This window comes from Plodia interpunctella, chromosome 2 (assembly GCF_027563975.2).
Source record: "Plodia interpunctella isolate USDA-ARS_2022_Savannah chromosome 2, ilPloInte3.2, whole genome shotgun sequence".
In the NCBI taxonomy this organism is placed as follows: Eukaryota; Metazoa; Arthropoda; class Insecta; order Lepidoptera; family Pyralidae; genus Plodia; species Plodia interpunctella.
The window spans coordinates 3,734,998-3,756,877 of record NC_071295.1 but is presented as its reverse complement, the minus strand read 5'-3'; the positions used below and the strand labels follow the sequence as shown (position 1 = coordinate 3,756,877).

Sequence of the window (21,880 nt, the reverse complement as noted above, 5' to 3'; positions counted from 1 at the left end):
AAAATATTGAAACATAAGTTCACGTTGGCTCTGTTTTCTGCTTCACTATACAAAAAGAGTTTTGAATATTTTTATAGAGTAACTATCTGCCGATCCACTCGAAAACATCCGCAAGCTTAACATTTTTTCGACATCCGCGTATTTCGGTTAGCCGTTGTCACCGGTTTCGAGAAGTTCTCCCTGGGCAGAAAAAACTGTGAGTTTAGCGTCTGCCGGCGTGTTTGCGCGCGCGTTTAGCGGGCCCTTGTTACCTCGAGTGGCACCGTGCAGTATAAACAACCGCGGTAATCCATGTCAGCCGAATTGCTCGACTTCCAAGACGTTTCGCAATGGTGTCCATGCGTCAGGTGCTTTTGGCTTATAAGAAACCATGGAAATAAGGACCGTTAAGTGTTGAATATTATTACTGAATATTTCATATTTTAGAAATTACCTAAATTATTTTATTCAACTTTTTATTTTTTCCTACCTATTTTTATAGACCTCTAACTATTATTGTGTACTAGATACATGTGGGGTTTCAATGTTAAAAAGTAATATGACTGGTAGGCTACGAATATTAATTTTATTTACACAAGCAAAGTTTACATCGTAAGCAAATAATCTAATTTTTTTTCCATATCATAGTCAGCCTACTGACGTTATTGTATGACTAAGCTGTGTACTCAGGACCCGCACAGTAGCAGTTTGAGCTACCTGCGCCAGCGCCGCACCCTGTCTCAACAGCCCTTATCATCCTCAAAAATAAATACAAAATCCAGGTAAACACTTCAAGAAGGATTTAAATCAAATAAGGCGAAAAAGTCTTAGTAAGGACCGAGTACTCTGTAATTCTGTTTTAATGTTCTCAACAACCTTATAGCATTCACTTTGACCACAAGTTGATGTCGAAAAAGAGCCCAACGATAAATCTTATCGGCCGACATGTTTAAAGCAAATAAAACTGCTAAATGTAAGTCGGAACACGTCCGAAGGTGTTCCGTAGGATTATACTTATATCCTAAGTTAGTTTATATTCAGAAAAACTGTTAAACGATTTTAGGGCTACATCTTATGACTAGACAGCAGGTATGGTTGACCGAATTAAAAGCAACGGTTTGGATATGGCTATAGTATATTGTTTTTGGTCTCATAAACAACTAAGTTACTAAATAAGTCCTTCTGGTGGATAATAGAGGTCAACGAGTTTATTTTGGTATATATATGATCATTTAGAAATGATAGTAGTATGTAGCTTTAAGAATTAATATATAATTTAAAACTTAATGTAAAAAAGATTGACTAATTAAGCAAAGAAGAATTTACAGATAACATTTTCTTTAAATATTTCATTGGCTTTATTGTTTAGTTATGTAAGTGCTTTAAGGACAAACTATTGATACAAACGAAGTTACAAATAAACCAGGTCTTTAACAATTCAGAGCTTATAACTTTAAAAAAGCTCCTATGGCGTTTTCGTAATTAATTTTCCTAATTAGCTTTATGTCTATAATAATTTACTCAAATCATTTCGTTAATCATGCAACCTTGCAACCATGCAAATTTCTCGTACCTATTAGGCAGATTAAAAAATTACCTAATTTAGGGTTTAGTTTTTGTATGCTCCTGCGTTGAACCCTAAAAAAGTAACACATGTCCGAGTCTTGTGTTAAAGGGACTAATTTCCTTTGGGATTTAAATATCTTTTTCCTTATTTTTGAAAGGAAACAAGAGCGGGCCACCCACGTCGACAGACAGCGCGGGCAGACTGGTATCGTCAGACAAAAGTATTAGCTGACTGTTGGTGCCTGCGACTCAAGATGCGAGTATGCCTGCGCACAATGACGTGACTATCTCCTTGCAGAAAAAATCCTGGTAGGTTCAAGTCATTTAAAACCGCTGTTATCGCAATTAATGCATTGAAGAAATTGAACGATTAGGAGGAATATAAGTAATGGGTTTCATATTCATAAGTATAAATATGAAAATGTAAACCGTTTCAGCTTGGAAATTTTGTAACTTTAGTTAAACCCCATTCACTGCTAAGTTTAACTCTCTCTTTCTTTAATAGATTATAATACCGCATGTTTAACATAAGTATAATAATACTTGTATTGTAAAGAATTGGGCAGTATTAAATGACTAAAGTATTAAATTAAGTTTTAATATCACGGTCTCAAATTTCCAATATGCTATAGCTTTTCTTTCGCGGCGGTTTCAACTAAACCTTTGAATTCAGTAATTTACGACAGCCAGTAAATTCTAAAATATGATAAATATAAGTGACGGTGAATATCTGACATTTCATTTGGGTCACTCGGTTGGATTCCATCGATGGCTAACGTGGTAAATATACGTGTGGTTGCGAAAATCACAAAGTAATGAAAGTCCAGATTTATGGCCATATTGGCATTACTGAGTTAGCATTGAATATACTCGTAAGCCCGGCGCATACCCAACTTATAGATTGGTTTTGCACCACACTTTTTATAATTTGTGTAAATATTGAACATGTACCTACTAACTATAAAATATATAGTATGTGTTTGGGAATAACAGAGGAATTATGATCTAATTAAATAGTCTTTCAATAGAGAAAATAATCAATGGTCACCTGAGAAAGTATGTTCATCAGAAATTATTTAAATTTAATATAAACAATGAATTCAAAGTCATCAGAATACGGATGCTCTTTGTGAATAATAAGTAGTGAAAATACTGAAAATCGATCTGTACTTTCATTACTTCATGAGTTTAGCCAGACCATGGCAGACATTGTGAAATATGAGGGTCGGTGTCGGCGAGCGACGAGAAATAAAACCATCGACTCTTTATGAACATCCAAAATTCATTTGCAAACAAACGAGTTGTATTACGGACATACCTCATTTTATTATCGTCTAAATTAAGTCCTTTACGTGATGACCGCGAATGGAGCGTCTTGGGATGTACAGGATAGGAATAATTTAACACACACTTTATTAAGAAAATTAGTAATAATATAATATTTTATAAAACATAAATTAATGTACTCGTAATTTATGAATCTTTTACTTGCTACGAACTTCGTGAATGGGTTTTAATGAATCAAGCACTAAAAAAAAATGCTGTTGGGATATTTTACAAAAAAGCATATTTTACAAAAAAACAAAACCTAGTATGCAATAATTTCCCATTTACTTAATATTTTATTACATTTTTATGCGCTGTACAAAACGTCCTGTACGTACCTTAACATTTGGACCTAATTTACGAGTGCAATTATATTTTTATTACCTCGATACTTATTGTCACCGATGACGAGCTCATCAAAAATAACGATCACAATAATAGTGTTGACAAAGCGGCAGTAAAACGTAGCTACAGCTCCGATTTCGTTGCAGTATTTTGTTTGTCTATACTATAAATAATAAACAGATCTATGTTTAGTCGCGACTTGGGTGGTCTCGGGGCGTGCTCGGCAGACAGAATAAGGTCGAGTTTTGAGAGATATCTCGTTCGCTCTGATGAAATTGAAATAGATAGGGAGAGGTACGTACTTATCTTGTGTCAGATCGCATCTAGTGCCCCGGTACGCCTAGATACGTCGCTGGTACATTTTCCACGCCATGTCACCCGCCCGGTCGATGCAAACCTGCACCGCGGCATTTCAAATTGTTGTCAGACGTGATGGTTGATTGTACATTGTAAAGAATATGTGTACATTTACTTTTATTTTTTTGAATAATAAAAAGAACCAACAAATGAAAGCAATTACAGCAAAGCGTTGTGACAGATTCTATCTTGAATTCCCAAAATTAGAAATTTACAAACACTTACCTATAGAAGTTATTATTTTTGGTTAATTGAGAATTTATATATTTGTGGTTTTTGGGTTTTGTTATATTTGGGGCTTTTTATTGAAAATATATGAAATTTAATAGTGAGAGCTTGTGTATTCGTGCCATGGAATTAGTAAGTAGGTACTACGTCAGAGTACGTACTAATTCCATGCTTGTGACTTTTTTGTGTGACATAAAAATTACTTGTTCTCAAAATAATAGCTGTTAGTTTTTCGAATAGATATAATAAAAATAAATAAATAAAATTATGGCAAACACTAGTATGGCGAGAATTTCCAGTTACATTTGGTGTTTAAGCTAAAAGTAAGTAGTAATTGGTATGCGCATTTACATAAAAATATCTACGCCTACGTAAATATCATGCGTGCAGGATGCCTTTCTTATATATGGTTAATTGGAATTCTAATAAATACCTATATGAGCAAGGAAACAAAATAGTTGAACACACCCAATAGTTCCACATTTTGCTCCTACGCACAAAATACTTATTCCAAATGAATACTAAGTAACAAAGTTAAATGCTCAACGCCGCTGCCGACCAGAATAATTTATATTCCAAATATGGTAACGTCCTGGTAATAACATACACATTACTTGTTTAATTAATATATTTCTTAACGTTTTTATATAAAGAAAGATATTCCTAAAGGTAACCTCCCTGAATCAGTCAAATACCTTCGCTATATTTAAGTATAAAACAAAATTTAAATATATACCTAACTAATGAACAGAACGTTAAAATTCATGTCGTTATGTAATTATGGAGCTATAACTTTCGGAATCTTAATGCTAGTAAAACAATTATAGTGGTTTCCCGAGAACGCACGTTCCCCGAACCGATTTGCGGCAACTAATCATTATGTCTATTCTAAACCAAAGACAGCCACTTCCTCATATGCGGAGACTCCAGTCCCCTGTAATTATAGGTTTTAGTTTACGATCTAGGCAAAGGCTTTACGGCACAGAGCCGAAGCCTAACTGACCTTCTGAGAAATGGGAGCTCTCGACAAAGTGCGCGACCACCCGCGAACTATTGTTTGTTGTATTATCAGGCAAATTTTAGTGGACACTTGACGCCGCACCCGTATTCAGGGCGCAGTCACAATACAATTAAGTTTCTTTTATTGTACACGACAGACTTTGGAAATCTGATGATTGTGATGTCTTTGTATGGGGTTCTGAACCCCTTGAGACATAATATTGCAAGATTTTGTACGCAAATTGCGTAGTAGAACTTAGAGGTGAACTAGAATAGAAAAAAAAAATCCCACCCAGAAGTATTAAGGGAGTGTACATGGTCAGCAAAGAATTCAGATGTTATTTCCGAAAAAAAATGTGAAAATTCAGGTCATCCCAAACTCTATGTTTTCCGTCTATAAGTAGACTTTAAGCTACTTATAGACATAAATAACTTTCTATGTCTCATTAAATAGATGACACAAGATATTAGGATACCGAACTAACAATTAGCTGTATAGAGTTGGAAATGTACCTAGTACCCACGAAACAGAGGCCGAGCCTTGATTGTGTTTTACTGTCGGACTGCCGGTTACGACTTTCGATAAATTGCAATTTATTTGCCAGAGATTATATCTTTGTGCAACCATGCAACTACGCAATAACCTTGTTACTAATTTGGAATTGAATATAAACGGGCACATTAGAGATAAGAAATATGGTGCAAGATAATATCTTATTTTATTATAATTAGATAGGTGCGTATTAGAATTGGACATACTTGAGCACTGAAAACTAAACTAATTGACATATTCTACATATTTTCAACTGAATATATTACTACACTTATTTAAATTGATTTATGTATCTGGATTTGTTATATAGAATAAAATTCTTCGCCGATGTTAATATTAAACTTTAAGCAACCATTTACACAACGCACTTAGTCGTACTTAATGATAGGTACATTTACCTTCTGCTGTCGTACATAAAGGAACCCATAACTCATTCCTATTTTGCCAACATATGGTTACCAAATCACGTTCGTGCCACTGAATATTTTTATTCAGGCGTCCAAATGTAACTTTCCACGTTGCATTTGATGAACAATGTTGCAAAGCAAATGAGTTGTCACCAAATCCGTGCATGTGCCGTCACAAACGTGCTCGGACGTGAGTGACCTGCAAATGAGACCCTCAGCTGGCATAGTTAATGCCGGCTATACACTAACTCAGAGAGATACCGACGCGAATGAATGAACATTGTGTAGTTAGTACGAGAGTTTTAATTTACCGTAATGCTAGCAATGTAAGCAAACTGCGAAAAAAATCGGCAAACTGTTTGCCGATAGTGTATAGCCGGTATAAAACGCTGGAACGCGCTGAATAGCCGCTAAGGTAACAATGTAAGGTAAACCGCAAATCGTTTGATGAATACTGCCCCTTTTCTTGAGTTATGCAAATCATGACCACTTTTTTGTTGGCCTCTTACCTACACTTAGGCATTACATAAATCACAATAACTAATATTATAAATGCGAAATGTGAGAATGTTCGATACTTCCGGGCGGATTTTGGATTTGTTATTTGGCACAAGGTCCCTAAATTCATTGCAAATGCATCGTCATTATCATCGCATAGAGATCCACGCTGGGTAACTTAATTTGCGGTCGATTTTACACGCGTGAAATATATCTGGCTAGTTAGATATAAGTAATAGATATATAGGGCAATGTTTATCCTGAAACTCACGGGGACTTAGTTCGTTTTAAAAACATTTTACTAATTTCTGATTTTATTTTGATTAGGTACCTATGTTTAGAAATAGGTCTATTCAGACCGTTACCCGATGTGCGTATACTTCGTGATTTATTTAGTTCAATTAATTTAATTATACGTGCAAAATCGTAGTAGATGGCGCGTTAAGACAAGCGACGCCTTACATGTAATGTCGTGGTGATCAATCATAATGTGCTGTCCGGTTTGTTTTCTTTTACAATGGCATATATACATATTTTCATTGAGCTCATTAGGTAGGTAAGTATATGTAATGCATGCATTGATTAATTTGTTCTTTACTTACCAAATTTTCTTCAATTTTCTACCATCTCGGTCCAAGTGACATTAGCATTTCATTATGCTTCTGCTTGTATCAAGAAATGTTATTGCTGCGTGCTTGCATTTATGCTAACAGTTGCGTGGTCACTAATACATTATTAGCGAGGTATTATTTCAACGTGCGATTATTCCGCTAGTCATTGGATGAATCCCTCAATACTCGGTAGCCATTTCGCAGTCACGCCGGCATTGTCGGCGCACCTAAGATGCAAATCTTTCGGTTCGCCGAATAAACATAATGATTTTCTGATTACGAAGCCTTAAATTGTGATAAATGGATGTTGCTAACTTTGACAAAATGATGTGCAAGCCAGTTATGTGGAATTAGGGTTCGTTGGAGGTGGCTACCGCTCGGGCAGAACACGCACGCTCGCGAACAAACCTCATTCATCAGCCGAGATTGATTGCAACTGTCAAAACGCTAATGGCGGCGAGAGCCCGCCATCTTGGAACCGATGAATGCACCTAAGCCAATATTAATGCGCATTATTGATGAGCCCCAGCTAAGTTCACGGTTACTTATTAGATGTGTAATTTATTAAACATTCTATAGATGTTTGGAAAGGGGTAAATGAGCCTGCGATAAACCTCGTTAGCAGGTCTGTAAGTACAGTCGCTGACACTATGTTGTATTTTACCAATCCTTATGTACATAGTATTGTAAAACTTAACATTTTGTGTCTGCTGCGTCTGTCTGTCTGCGATAAAGTCAAATACTACTGTTTAGATTTTCATGCGGTTTTGAGCAATAGATAGTGTGATTCCTGAGGAAGGTTTAGTTATCCTAATTTATGTTTTTATACGAGCAAAGCCGGGATTTATTCCTAGTGTTATATAAGATTTCAATTCGATGTATATACAATAAGACACAGAAGAAGTGCTACAACTGTATATGTACCTATAAACTAATTACAGTTCTTGTGTCTCAAAGAAAGCGCGTGCCGCACATATTGCTAAAGTTTGCTGTTGATTGAGCTACCTAAGCCATAATAGAGGCTATAAAATATCCAAAAAAGTAAAATGTAATAAATTCTTCCACGGTTTAAGTAGTTATATTCGCCACAAACGGCTTGATCAGTTTGATAGTATTGCCTGTTTTGATGCCGACAGTACTTGATAAATGCGCTCTTTGCCAAGGTCTGGGCCGCTAAGGTGATGTTGGTAATAAATCTTTAATTGAATTCGTATCGACCATTCAATCTGTGAGTGATCGACGCGTGAATAATAGCTATAAGTATATATAGCGTAAGGCAGTGCTTTACCTACCGCGACGACTGCGCTCGCCTGTTACTAAACAAACACTATGAACCAATATACATCACTGTCGTATCTTGTATCAACAATTTTTTCTCATATTTCTATGGCAAACACTGTTACAGCGATAGATAACTATAGTAAAATAAAAAAATCAACGAGAAAAAATGATATGTAAACTGAGTCATGACGTCGGTACAAAGTTGTTTAAAATTAGGGTTTTTTAAATGGGAAAACGCAAGTCTATCCTTTTACTTTTTTAGGTTGACAGTGAAACACAAGACGCAGGGAGTTGACAACTTTATTGTATAGGTACTAAAATATAAAATCGCATTACACAGATCGGTAATCATGCGCGATGATTCACAATGCGACGAGCCGCATTCAAAATTGTCCAATCTTCATATACATACAAGTTCAATGTTCAATTGAACAAAAAATATATCTTTTCATACAATTCCATATATCTGTGTCGTAAGTATTATATATAAATTCGAATGTTTCTCTAGTTTTATTTACATGCCCTATAAACAACAACCATAACGCTAATATAAAATAAATATTTTTGTAGTTCACAGGGTTTATAATAAGAAATGTATAGAGAAAATAAATAGATTTCATAGCGATACTCAAAATAGTTAAAGAAAGTAGTATTATACAAACGTCGATTCAAACAGCAGGTAGGTAACATTTACAACATTAAATACTATGTATAAGTACTAATATATTATCACAATGAGATTTATAATATTATCATGATAATATTGCAGGGAAATAATAATATATAATAATAATAATATATATGTACCTCCATCGTAATAAACACCGGTCTTGCCAGCGAAATATCCTGAAAATAAAATGTTTAATAAATTGTCCGCTATTTACAAATAGTTTAATTCTTTTCATTTAGACATGATGTTTGTAACACATCAAATAAGTTGTTGGTATTTGTAGTCTGTGTTATTTGTAGGGTGATTTCTTACACATTGGCATTATTTTATCTACATGCTCAATCGATGGTTGTATAGAACAGTTGTTTTTTTTTTTTAAAGTTGTTCAGAATCATGAGCTGAGCATGTAGACATTAGCAAAAGTTATTTGCCAGTTAGCCTTATTCAATATACTTCATTATACTGATACTTTATTAGGACACGGCGACACAAGCCTTAAAGAGAAACGAAGTGGGGGTCATTCACGCACTCCTAGCTGAGTTCGAAGCCGGCGCCGGACTGTATGGCGTAGAGCAACTTCTCAGCCAACACGGCCTCGGAGTGGAACTCGGGCAGCTTGAGCAGGTTCATGCAGGTCGAGGAGGACGGCAGCCGGTCCGACGCGCCCGCCGACTGGATGCAGAATGGCGGCTGCAGATCCTAACATATAACATTTTGGATAATCTTCAAAGTTTTAATTGAATGCTTTTATTGCACATGTCTTGCGTAAACTGGCAAATTACGTGCACTCTCCAACTCTTCAATTATCTCCGCATCAAAAATCATCTCAATCCGTTACTCCGTTTGGACGTAAAAACGGATACACAAACACATTAATTTATATGACGTTAAGCAATAATAAATGCATGTTTTTATATACAAACGTATATTGTAACATATAGTATAATACTAATTATTTTATTACTATTCTATCTGTTTAAAAAATATTATGAATAAATTAATATTGAGTATTAAATACCTTGAATCCCAACAGAGGTGGTCGGGAGCAACTAGTGACGAACTTGAGAAGTTGCCTTCTCTGGTCGTCCGTAAAGTTCTCCACCGCCTTCCAGAAACATTGCACCGTCGGGTGATTGTCCGAGAAACCACCTGTTGAAAATCATGCCCTTAAGAGTTTATTTATTAAACTTTGTTTTCCAAGTAAAAACATTTGGCGAACCTAATCCTAAAAGCATTCTCTCCCAGCTAACCGTAAGCATTCCTCGTGAAGTTTATCATTTTATTTCACGAGTGACTGAAATAGGGGACCCACAACAGTTACACTACCTGTAACTGTTAGCGGGTGGGGGGAGGATCTCTTATTATATTGTGCCAAAAGTTAGAAGTGAAATCCCCTGACCTGTGTACTGTGTGTGCCTGCGGAGGTCGTCGAGGTCGATGGCCACCTCGGCGCCGGAGATGACCAGCTGCAGCTCCCGACACGAGAACATCCGCAGCCATTCCGCGTTCACAACTGATGTTAGCCCGCGTTTGAACGCGTTGCATTGTAACCTTATTTGCCTGAAACAACATATACATTACCAGGAGTATAGTTTAAATCTAGAGTTGAATTGACGACCCCTGTGGCGTAGTGGTGATCACGCCCGTCAGCTGGCCCTGAGTACGATTCCCAGCGCGGACAAATATTTTTACGAGTAAAATGTTTGTCTATGTAGGTTGTGTTCGTTTGTTTAGTGGTTCCGTTGAGTGTGGTCCAATCAAAAATATTCTGAAAAGCGAGTAAAATGTTATTATTGAGAGGCGCCGACTAAATTCGGGACCATTATGTTTGGCCCGAATCCATACTGTATGTAAGCAGTCCTATCGTCAAAAGTTTCAAATCGAGCCGGTACATTTTACAGATACGACTTTCCTAATAGGATGTAAGTGAAATAGATATATTCTCAAGTCGGGTACGTGAATAATCTGTGACACTGATATCATAGAACGAGTAGGCGAATAATTAACGAGAAAGTTACATAAGTCATTATTATTTTATATTGTCCAATAAGCAAACACAAAATTACCTGTTTAATTTATAATCTGCGACTAGATGTATGTACTCTATTCTATTTTCAGCTGTGACGGGAATATTGGCACCACCGGGTTTCAATTCCTCTATCTATAAATAAAATTTTATTAAATCATTTATGACCAAAAATTATTTTAACACAACACATCACAGTACATTCATATTTTGATTGTTCGTCCTCTCACGATTACAAGAGAGGTATGAGATCGGAACATATATTTATTGCACATCTTTACAGAGAATACAATGGGCTAAATTTATTACTCTGCCTTTGGGATAATATGTAAACGACATTTTCAGTATACATTTGCAATAGATTTAAAACAGTGCAAAGTAAAAAGATAGAATGTTAAAGTATGTTGAAGGCGGACATGTAATTTTGACACTGGTTTTTGGTAACTACCAAAATGGACTGACGCGAAATGTAAATTTCGCAAAATGATCACTTGTCGTAGCTTCGCAAAACGTGTATTTTTCAAAATATTGTGTATGATAATATTGTGTAAGAAGCAAATAAAGAATGTCCAGGCTCACCCGCTGCTCCCCCAGCTCGACGCTGACGAGCGTGAAGTCGAGCCCCAGGTCGGGCACATCCACACGACGATGCGCCTTCAGCAGCAGCAGCCCGCGGTACAGCGCGGGGTCCAGCGACGCCAGCGCGTGCACGTCCGGCTCCCGCGTCGAGCACAGCTTGCTCAGGAAGAACTCTGCCAGAGGCAGCTCCACGAGAAGGTTTTCGTATAGCGCCTGGAAAATTTTAATTTATTAAATTCAATAAAAATCATATTTTTTCACCGAACTGAACATAATATTAACATCTACACTACACACGACTATTAATGCGTTATGAAAAAAATAATTACATTTGTTCGAGACATAGCGACTTTATCACTAGCCTTGGTCTATTTGTATATTAGTTATGGTATTTGTCATATTTAAATAATAAAAATGATAAATTTAAAGCAAATATAAAAATAAATAAAAATTCACCTTCCCCAACATTCGTCCAACGAAGTAATAATGCATTGTGAAGTCATCGTACAACAAGTTGACGCCAGGGTTGGGATACAGCATGTTGTCTTTCGTTAATCTAAATAAACCCCGGTTGGGGTCGAAGGCAGATCTAGAACAAAATACTGATTTAAGATTTGTGTCATCATCATCAGTCTTTAGCTGTAGTACATATTTAGATTATGTACTACAGCTAAACACGTATGTTTTAATAATAATACTTATGGTATAAATAGGTTACTTGCCACCAGATTAAATTAGACATGTCTTCCCAAATGTCAAGAACACACCACCACCACATACAAAACAATATTTTTTTATCCTACCAATGATCATGTGTTTGAAATTCATGTAACTAAAGCACAAATTAAAAGTAAATAATATATAAGTACTATATTATATAGTATATAAAGTAGTATCTATTTGTTATTACAATACGATGAATAATAAGACATGAGTGGTGGGCCTTACTTGAGGAGTTCGGAGAGGAACTCCCGGAACAGCCCGCCGCCGTCGACGCCCGCCTCCTCGGCGCCCGCCTGGTTGATGAGCTGCACGCGCAGCTTCAGCTTCATATCCGGTTCTGATAATACACATTTGGTTACTTGAGCCTTCGCTGGATATATAGTATGCTAGCGGCCCGTCCCGGCTTCGCTCGGGTAAAAATATAATAAATTATACACCTAACTCAGGAAACGCATGAAATTTTTGAATATATCGCGAACAGAATATATGATGTGTTAAGTGCTGTCGGTATATTCTGTTCGCGATAAATTCAAAAGTTTTACTGAATACAGAACACTCTTCCCTCATTCTGCCTCTTTAAGCACTAGGTATCGCGCGCGACGACCTATCATTTATTTATCTATGGTAACAGTATATAATTTGGAATTTTAAATATCCACGCTTACCATTGCTAGGGCTAAGTTTATCAAATGCATCCTCGTATAAATGCGTGCGCCGCACACTGATATTTATTGACGGGCCTTCGTTGAAGTTGCTCATTTCATACCAATGATCATGTTTTTCCCTGTAACAAAATTAACAAATAAATTTTAAGTATGTGTATGTGGCAGACTGTTTACACCTGTAGAACTTTGTGGTTTCAAATTTGAAAGGAATTGTCATATGAAAATGTTTGTTTTAACCCATAACCCTCTCCCACCAATGCTAGTTTGCAACATTTATAGTATATTTTTGAAACGTTTTCGAACGGTTTATTATTAAAATATTAACATACCTAATGAGTAGTCCTTGGAATATTAAAACTCTCGTTGAAAAAGGCACCAAGAACGGTATCTCTCGCAGGATTGTGACTGTTCTGAGTTCCTTTATTGTAAGCGGCGGGCCTTCCTCTGTAAGAAAATACATATAAACCTTTTTTTTTATTATACTGGTTATTATGTTTTAATATATTACTGCTTATTAGCTGATATTAGCGTTCTTATTTCTCGTAATTTCAAGTTATGTGTTATTAAAAATAAGATAACACAATAATGACGTAACTGACCAGTATCTCTAGCCAAGGCAGACAAGGGCCTCGCTTGCCTGGGATGTGCCCGCTGTGTGGTTCCCGCTACAAGCAGTACAGCGGCGCCCCCTTCCGGCACGGCCCCGGGCGCCGGCCACGCCTCCGGCCCGATGAACTGAAGGCGGCTGTCGCGCGCGTACAGCAAGCGGAGTAGTTGGGTACAAACCTAAAATATTCATATTTCGTTATTTCTCAAAGGAACACCAATTTAGGATCAGAGGAAAATACTAAAATACTCGATTCACAGAGAGACGGAGCTAACCAATCACAGTACGACACTGTGACACCACGGCAACCACACCGCAATGTGATTGGTTAGCTGCGATAGAGTCGCAGCTAACCAATAATAGCTCTTGTATACCAATAATATATTATGACGTTCCTAAATTCCCAAGAGGTAGACGAAACCTTCTGGAGTATGATCGTATCATAATACGATCTATGGTTTATCCGAGCGAAGCCGGGCGGATAGTCATATATATGATTGATTGATGCACCAAATTATACGTTAAAGTCACTTGTAGTTCAAATCAGACAGTCCACCAGGGAAGCTTCTAAGGAGCACTTGTTTGCCATCAATCAATCAAAGTTTCTTTGGGAGCTGTTGGAGAGTGTTGATGAGCGCTAAAATCAGGTTAATATGTCATATTGAATTCACTGACCTTGAACAGATGCGACCAGGCGGCAGTATAGGTGTTGGGGCTGTGGTTGTGGGCGGGGTCAGTGACCGCGTCACGGTAGGACGACAGCACCCCCCTCGTGTCCGGGTACGCCAGCTCCACCAGCCCCAGGCACACGTGTCTCAACGTCAGACAAAGACCACCGAGTTCGGTGAAAGAAAACGCGTGGACGCGACCCCCGCCCGAACTTGATTCGGATGACATCGGACCCACTGAAATTATTTTTTCACCTTTATTAAAACCATAAAGGCATAACAAAACAAGAAAAGTCAAGGCGTTTTCCACAGGATTTGCTACAGTGTCATTAGTATGCACAGTATTGTAAGGGTATCATGAAACAATCTATTTTTCATTCATCATTCCTAAACAATTCAAAACTCTCGACGCTTTATATTCTGACCATATTTTAGAGTTCAACATTTGTGGTTATACCACCACCCTGTTATATCAAATTTGATAAACACTGGAAAAAAAGGTATGATCAGTTTATATGTGTTTTTTGTATATGTTATTTAGTAATAGATGTAATCTATTACGTGTGATAAAAAATACCTATTGGGCCAAATGTGAGCTTCAATCTAATCGACTACAGTACTTACAACTCATACTTTCATCGTCCTCAGCGTCCCGACAGAACTCCGTATCGTGTAGCGTGCCAATGAGCAAAGAAAACAGCGCGCAGAACACAGCCAGTGGGGCCAACAGTCGATTCAGGCCTAAAACTGCTGAGTCGGCGCCTAAGCCTCGAGATAAAGCGGAGAGGAGCGGCGTGGCCGAGCCGCCAAAAGAAGACTCGTGGCTCATACTGCTCAGCCAACGCCATAAACCACGCAGGAAAATCGGCTTAAATGCTAGGGTGTATAGCAATCTGCAAAAATATATGCTTTGATCTTAAGACCAATACAATGAGAACAAGACAGTAAATTACTGCCACATTAAAATTTCATACGTCGCCGATGCCATAATATATTCGTTGCTTGTTTTTCACACCGTGTGTAAACGTGACTTAAAAGACGACTGGGCCAGAGCATATTGTACATTAAGGATATATTATTTCTTTATAATTTAGTCTATATCACTTATTAATTATATTTTTAATTAAAGAAACAAAGCAAAACATGTTCTTACCTATATTTGTGTAAAGCCATCCTGTGACTGAGCAACAAATTGTGACATATTTCAGAAACACAGTCTAGGAACTCATCACTGAGATCGATCTCAGTAATCTGTGTACATGTGACCATCACACAACGGTCCGGCTCATTGAGAAGCTCTATACAACGAGTGAGCAAAGTTTGTTCCCTCACAGATGTAGGATTAACTTCAGTCTCACTGTCACTATCGTCATCCTTGTCCGCCGCTGTCTCTTGACTATAGAGGGAATCTTCGTACTCATATGTTATTTGTTTGTTACATACATTTACAGTTAATTTAGCTATTAGTTTAAGGTAATCTAAAACAATAGGATTGTTTGGCAGTCTTGTATTGTCCAGATTCCGTATACGGCTGACTGCAATAAAAATATTTATTATGAATTTAATCACAGTAAAACACAGTTCTAAAAGGTAACAAACAAAATATGTAATTTGATTAGCAACATTCCATGCAAACAATTATACTTAAATTATGGACTTTAATACATTGCAAGTTAAATAAGCTTATAAATAAAGTTTATTTCGCCACTTACCCCAGTCTGGAGGTTCCAGTGATAGAACAGAATGTAATAACCAAGAGTCGTTTGCTAAAACTTTACTTGAAAACTTGTTTTTATCCCGTAAGCATTGAACAAGAGATAGAAAAGGAAATTTGTGGTTGGCGCGGTCTGAGAGAGAGGGTATTATGTACATTTCCACAGGCTCCGGATATGGATTACACAAAAATGCTGAAGCAAATTCAGACATTATAGTGTCACTGTAAATTGAAAAAAAATTAAGATAAAGACTTTACAGTATCTAACATTATTTCCTTGTATTTAATAGTAGTAGGATTTTATTAAATATATGATGTTACTGATCAATCTAGTTGATTAGCAAATATAAATAGATCACTTACTCATATCCTGATAGACTGGTGTGAGTAGCTAAGTTGATTGGTCTTTGAATAAGGTCAAGTAGGGCTCCACTGAGCGGAGTAGGTGGGTTAGGGGATGGTCCATACAATGGTGGTGTTTTTTGACACAACAATTCACATAAGTCCTTAAAGTAGCCTGGAATTGAAGATATAATCAAAATGTTATGCAAACCTTTTTTTATTCAAACTTAAAAACATGTAGCATGCTCCTATAGAGCAAGGTGATTTTTTAACTCTTATCTTACATATTATAAAAAGAAGTACCCTTTCGCAACTTTCTGCATGAACACACTAAGTATATCCACCAAAAAAATCTAATTCACATTTATTGTTTCATTTTAAAGTCAAAAAGAACAAACGAACATAAACACTATCACATGTATAATATTAGTATGGATATGAATAGTGTTGATGGGCTAACTGTGGTTCAGTCCCAGTGCTTCACTTGCGACTAACTAACAATTAAATAAGCCTTTTACTGTTAAAGAATATTTGACACAATTGAGTAGTTCTGAGGATTCTATCTCCTCAACACATGAACTTATGAACACTTCCTTCTTTATAATAACAAGTGCATTTACAATACCCTCCTACATATATGGTTACCTTTTAACTAATCTCTAACACTTAGAGAGCTTTTAAAGCTGTTATTCTGTTCTTTAGAACCCTATAACACAAAATCTAGAATTCAACAAAACTAGAATAGAAACCCACCTCTTTTAACAAGGTATAAAAATGTGTTGCCTATAGCATTCACAGCTTCATCACATGTCATTGCTGATTCTGCAGACGCAAGAGACGTGAATACTTCAAACATTCTCAGAGGCACTGCAAGAGGAACCTGGAAAAAAATTATCTTTGCTATTTCACAAATTTCAGAAAAAAGAATAGAAAAATATAACTGACAATACACCACACAGCACCAGACAATACACAGCACAGCATCTCTCTCTCATCTGAGTATTTTCAATTTTCCCTGCATCCAGGGTCAGCTACAGAGAGTACATATGTTTACATAATTCACATTTCATCTATACTCTCATCAATGCATATTCCCAGTTGCAGTGTTGTGGTAAAATATTTTTATATTATCTTACTTTATTTTTACTCACCTCAGACTCCCTTTTCAACAATCTTAAATGCAATGAGAGGAGCCTTCTAATCAGGATGCAAGAACCACAACTTTTGAAGAGACTTTTCCATTGTTTCAATAATAATTGTGAGACAGCAACCTAAAGTAAATTCAACCATATAAAATATATAATAGGTATTTACTATGATTCACAAATAAATTCATATACTGTAATTTATATAAATTAAAAACTTTCTCAAAAAATATATAAACTAGTATACTTACCAATCTAGAAAAATCCTGTTTGTCATTATAGAAAAATAGTAACTTGGCAATCAAAGTTGACAAGACCACTTGGTCATCCCCGTTGACTACAACAAACATGCTATCAAACAGTTCCCGCTCATGTTGCTTGCAATGTTTTCTGGTGAGGTAGCTTCTAACATATGCTTGGATTTTAATGGTACTGTTGAGACGCCGTCTGACCTCCTAAATTTTTAAATTCCTTTAGGTATACATACTGTGCTAATGTATAGAATAAGCCATAACACATAGAATTAATAAAACAATTTTCACAAACACCTGTGTTCATCAATTTTGCAGAAATTTACATGTCACAAGTATTTATCATCAAAGTTGATAGAGGTCACTCAAAATAGGAAAATATGGTGTAAAAATAAGAGTAAATACAAAAGTATGATTTCAGAAAGCATAAAAACAATTACTAGACATCACGAAATAAGATCACACCTCTCGTTTTTGTCTTTGTTGCTGAGTCTGCAAAATCAAGGCCTCTCTGTCTGTCTTTCGTTGGGCGCTGGCACCTGATAAGTTCTGTTTAGGCTTTCGCCTGAAGTCTCCTTCAAATGAATACATAGCTGAAACAGTTCACTATATTATCAGACAAAAAGTGGTCTCCTGATACAAACAGTAATCAGCTGAAATTAAAGGAATTGCTCACCTTACATTAACACAAAGTTTTATTTAATAAAATAACCCGAACACAAACGCTTTATTTCAGGAATGTAAACATCCATCAAAAATTATGCTATGGTAGGTAATCAAGCCCTAACAAAATATTTTCTCCTAGTAATATTTTTCGAAAATCAGCAAAATGACAAGCAAGACAAGACAAATGATTTCTATTTTTTTTTTCTCGTCACATTTGTTTGTCATTGAATGCCAATTAAAATGTTGCCATAATTGTGCTCTCAACATATTTTTTCAAAATGTGTATTACTGCACATTTATCCCGCCAGAGTACAGCACTGTATGTTAGGTACACAAAAGCTTTGCCGCATTTTGCTATGTCGATTAAAACGTTTATGTTAGAGTACTTTATTAAATCTTTCATTATGTACGCATTCGTTTGTAAAAATATATAACAATGTAACATATTCGGGTGCCGAAATATTGGGAAAAAACGTTTTCCATAAGATAAAAAACTTCGAAAACTAAGCGATACTCACGCTGCAAAATTTTCGACCCAGTAAACGGTCGAAAAAAAGCTCGGAACACTTCACACGTGAAGACTTATTAAAATATGGACTTCATACAGGTAAGATCTTCAGTGAAAACAAGTTATATCGGTTTATGACCACAGATGACCAAATAATGCAAAACATAACCTAAATATTGTTATTATTTTCAGGATAATCCACTAAATCCTTCCTTTTTCCTTTAAACTCCAGTCCAGTAGCTGAATCCTGCGTGCCACTGGATCCAGTGACTGGATCAATGTATCAGCCATCATAACGTCACCTTTCCAGTCATAAAAGGGAAAATAAAAGCTGTTGTCCTTGCTTAATAGGTATCTCATCTCGTCCTGTCGATGTCAATGTTGTTTTGTTGATATTATTTATTTCTCGAAGCGCTAATTTACAATATTTTATATAAAATTAAATTAATTTATCATTTTAAAAAATTTCATCTTCATGCAAAATGTCAGATTTACTTGATTCGGAAAACGTAGACAGTGGTCGTGTAAGTTAAAAATAAAAATTATATTTATATTTTGTGTTTAAAATATGTACATATTTCTTTTCAAATAAATACATGTAAAACAAACCTATGTACCTACCTAATAATATAAATCGAATATTAATTATAGATGTGTCGTCCCAGTTTGGCACAGGTGAATGCAATGGTTGATTTTATGGAAAAACATCCAGACCTAGCTTCCAAGAAACTTCGCCATGGAGTAAGCCATCAGAAATCTAAGAAAAGATGGGAAGAATTATCTAGTATCGCAAACTCAATCGATGGATCTGTAAAATCTACTAAAGGCTGGATAAAGGTTGGGCAAATGTCTAATAAAAGTTTGTTGAAAATCTGTTTATTCATTTTCTTGACAGATGGTACATATAACTTTTACGTATAGTTCCTTTTCTGTGGTCATTACACTTTATCTATCTCATTATCATTATCAAACTTATCTATTTTGATAAGTTTTGTAAAAGGTGGTGCAATATGACCCAAGATTGAATGGCTTGGAGGAATGGGAGGTCAACACTGGGACATTAAGTATCATCATCATCATGGGGTGCCATCTTCGAATTGAAGTTTGGAGGCTATTTTCATTAAAAATGGCTATTAAATAATATTTATTTCAGTTTTGGTCAGACAAAAGAAGGAGTATCGTGTTGAAACAGAAGCAAATAGAAAAAGGAAAATCAAGTGGATCACTTTCAGCATTAGAGCAGAAAATTATAGATTTAAGTGAGGGCAAACCCGCTACAGGAAGTAAGCCTTTTGCAAAAAAAATTGTGCTTGGCTTGCAATAATTCTAGCTTTAAAGAAGTATTACATTAATTTAAAATATTGACTTTTGTACACATTTGTCTGCATTTATGTGTAGTTTGAGAATACTTTATGATATTCCACTACATTTTTAAGCATTTTATAGATAATTGAATTTTTAGGGAAAAAGAGAAGTGTCAAAGAAGAGCCATGCAATGGAGATGACGAAAATGGTTCACTTGATGATATGTTTGACAAAGATGATGAATTTGACACATTCCCCAGTGAGTCTGAAGAACGGCAGCTAGGCATGATGGAAAAATTGGTGAGAATATTTATATACCAACTTCTTCAAGTCCTTAAATTAGATTTATATATATATTTATTAAGTTTCCCACATAGTATTTAAATGCCAGTCCAGTTCATTTAAACGGAGTAGGAGAGAATCCATATTAATATTACTCTACAATACTAGATTTTAGATGTAAAAGTATGTTGATAAATAAATTATTTTTTATGTGGAGATAGTTGAAATTTGGAGAGTCATAAAGGCAAGTTGATAGTTGTTAAACTATAGATTAGGACTTCTATCATAAACTCCTTTGAGTATAATCAACTTCCCTGAGAGTGAAGGCCACTAGTATGTAGGTAGATTTTACCCAAGTGTGAAATGGAGAATCTAACAAAGTTATTATATAATACCTATATATATTAATGGAGGAATTTCTGTAATAATTATGATTTGTTTTGTGTTTATAGGTGGATGTCATGGGTCAACAGGCAACTGCCATGTCGCAGGTGGCGCAGGCGTCACTTGATAATTCCAAAGCTCTGGGACGACTCGCAGACGCAGCACATGTCCAAGTAAGGTTTTACTTATTTTTTATTAATCTATGGTGTCCAACTGCTGGGTAAAGGCCTCCCCTCTGTTTCGCCATCCATCCCTGTCCGTTGCGTAACTCCTCCAATTCTTATGTGTTTTGCAACTAAATCGTCGACTACCTTGTTCTGGGTCGGCCTCTTTTTCATAGCAAGCAAGGCCCTATTTGTGACTACTTTGTGTAGTAACTAATTATTTTTAAGTGTTGGTTCACAAAATTAACATGACACAGTAACAAGCAAAAAAAATTGTTCTGAGTAAAACATTTTATAGACACCACATTTGCTGGCATCATCTCATCTGCTAGAAAAGAGTCTATGATTTCCAAACGGCTGAACGTACATTTTCCAAACATAGCAAAGAACACTCTCGATTAAATTATCTTTCAAATAAAAAAACTAGATCAAAATCTGTTCAGCCGTTTGGCTGCTATGACGCCACGGACAACCATACAGATACACGGACATGTTTAACCCCCTTCTTCTGTCGTCGGGGGTTAAACATCTATTTCCACAAAAATCATTTACTTATTTTATTTTGTAATCTGTATATATTATTATTTTGATTAGGTTTTTATTGTTATTATTTTTTTAATTGTACATCTGTATATTTTTCCAGGCCCTAGCAGTCAATCGACTTGCAAGCACGTTTGAATCAATCAGTTCGTCGGTACACGACATGAGAAATGCTTTGATGGGCATCGACTACACAATGAAGAGATGTTACGGCTCGACTGCAGCAGAACTTTAGGATCTCTTTAAAATCTATAACGGAATAAGTGAATCTCTGAGTATTTTATAAAGTATGTGTAATCCCACCTTTATTATTAGAATCGTTATGTGATCTTTTAAAGTCTTTTGTCATAGTGTATTATATTTAAATGTGATTGTAAATAATGAATTGAATTTTGTATTATACTTAAGTATTAGATAATGATTTTATATATTTTATGCTGTATTATTTCACTACTTAAGATTTTAGAGTAGGTTACCCAGTCAGCAATATA

At 35.9% G+C, this 21,880-nt stretch overlaps 2 protein-coding genes and 1 long non-coding RNA gene across 5 annotated transcripts; 2 read left to right on the top strand and 1 right to left on the bottom strand.

The window, feature by feature from the left end:
* Window positions 1-2,160, top strand: LOC128678058 (uncharacterized). Of its 2 annotated transcripts, none has more exons than XR_008405600.2 (3): window positions 1-196; window positions 670-761; window positions 1,704-2,159. It is a non-coding gene; the product is annotated as an uncharacterized LOC128678058 (long non-coding RNA). The 2 variants fall into 2 exon arrangements; XR_008405601.2 differs by lacking the exon at window positions 1-196 and adding an exon at window positions 203-385 and having other exon boundaries at window positions 1,704-2,160.
* A 6,274-nt stretch (window positions 2,161-8,434) lies between these two features.
* On the bottom strand, window positions 8,435-18,404 carry LOC128678050 (uncharacterized protein). The gene is made up of 21 exons (XM_053759304.2): window positions 18,217-18,404; window positions 18,006-18,133; window positions 17,541-17,744; window positions 17,296-17,415; window positions 16,898-17,024; window positions 16,166-16,319; window positions 15,801-16,024; window positions 15,242-15,623; window positions 14,713-14,981; window positions 14,096-14,325; window positions 13,413-13,599; window positions 13,143-13,257; window positions 12,814-12,932; window positions 12,374-12,485; window positions 11,882-12,014; window positions 11,426-11,638; window positions 10,887-10,981; window positions 10,220-10,380; window positions 9,839-9,969; window positions 9,350-9,519; window positions 8,435-8,996 (listed from the first exon to the last, which is right to left on the bottom strand). Exons 2-20 carry the CDS (start codon window positions 18,129-18,131, stop codon window positions 9,352-9,354), a joined length of 3,270 nt encoding a protein of 1,089 aa, XP_053615279.1. The 5' UTR covers window positions 18,132-18,133; window positions 18,217-18,404; the 3' UTR covers window positions 8,435-8,996; window positions 9,350-9,351.
* A 639-nt stretch (window positions 18,405-19,043) lies between these two features.
* On the top strand, window positions 19,044-21,819 carry LOC128675271 (uncharacterized). Of its 2 annotated transcripts, none has more exons than XM_053754584.2 (6): window positions 19,044-19,238; window positions 19,366-19,551; window positions 19,868-19,973; window positions 20,177-20,319; window positions 20,754-20,858; window positions 21,493-21,819. In XM_053754584.2, exons 1-6 carry the CDS (start codon window positions 19,197-19,199, stop codon window positions 21,622-21,624), a joined length of 714 nt encoding a protein of 237 aa, XP_053610559.1. In that variant the 5' UTR covers window positions 19,044-19,196; the 3' UTR covers window positions 21,625-21,819. The 2 variants fall into 2 exon arrangements, with proteins under 2 accessions (XP_053610559.1, XP_053610551.1); XM_053754576.2 differs by having other exon boundaries at window positions 19,046-19,238; window positions 19,868-19,997.
* Window positions 21,820-21,880: the final 61 nt, after the last annotated feature.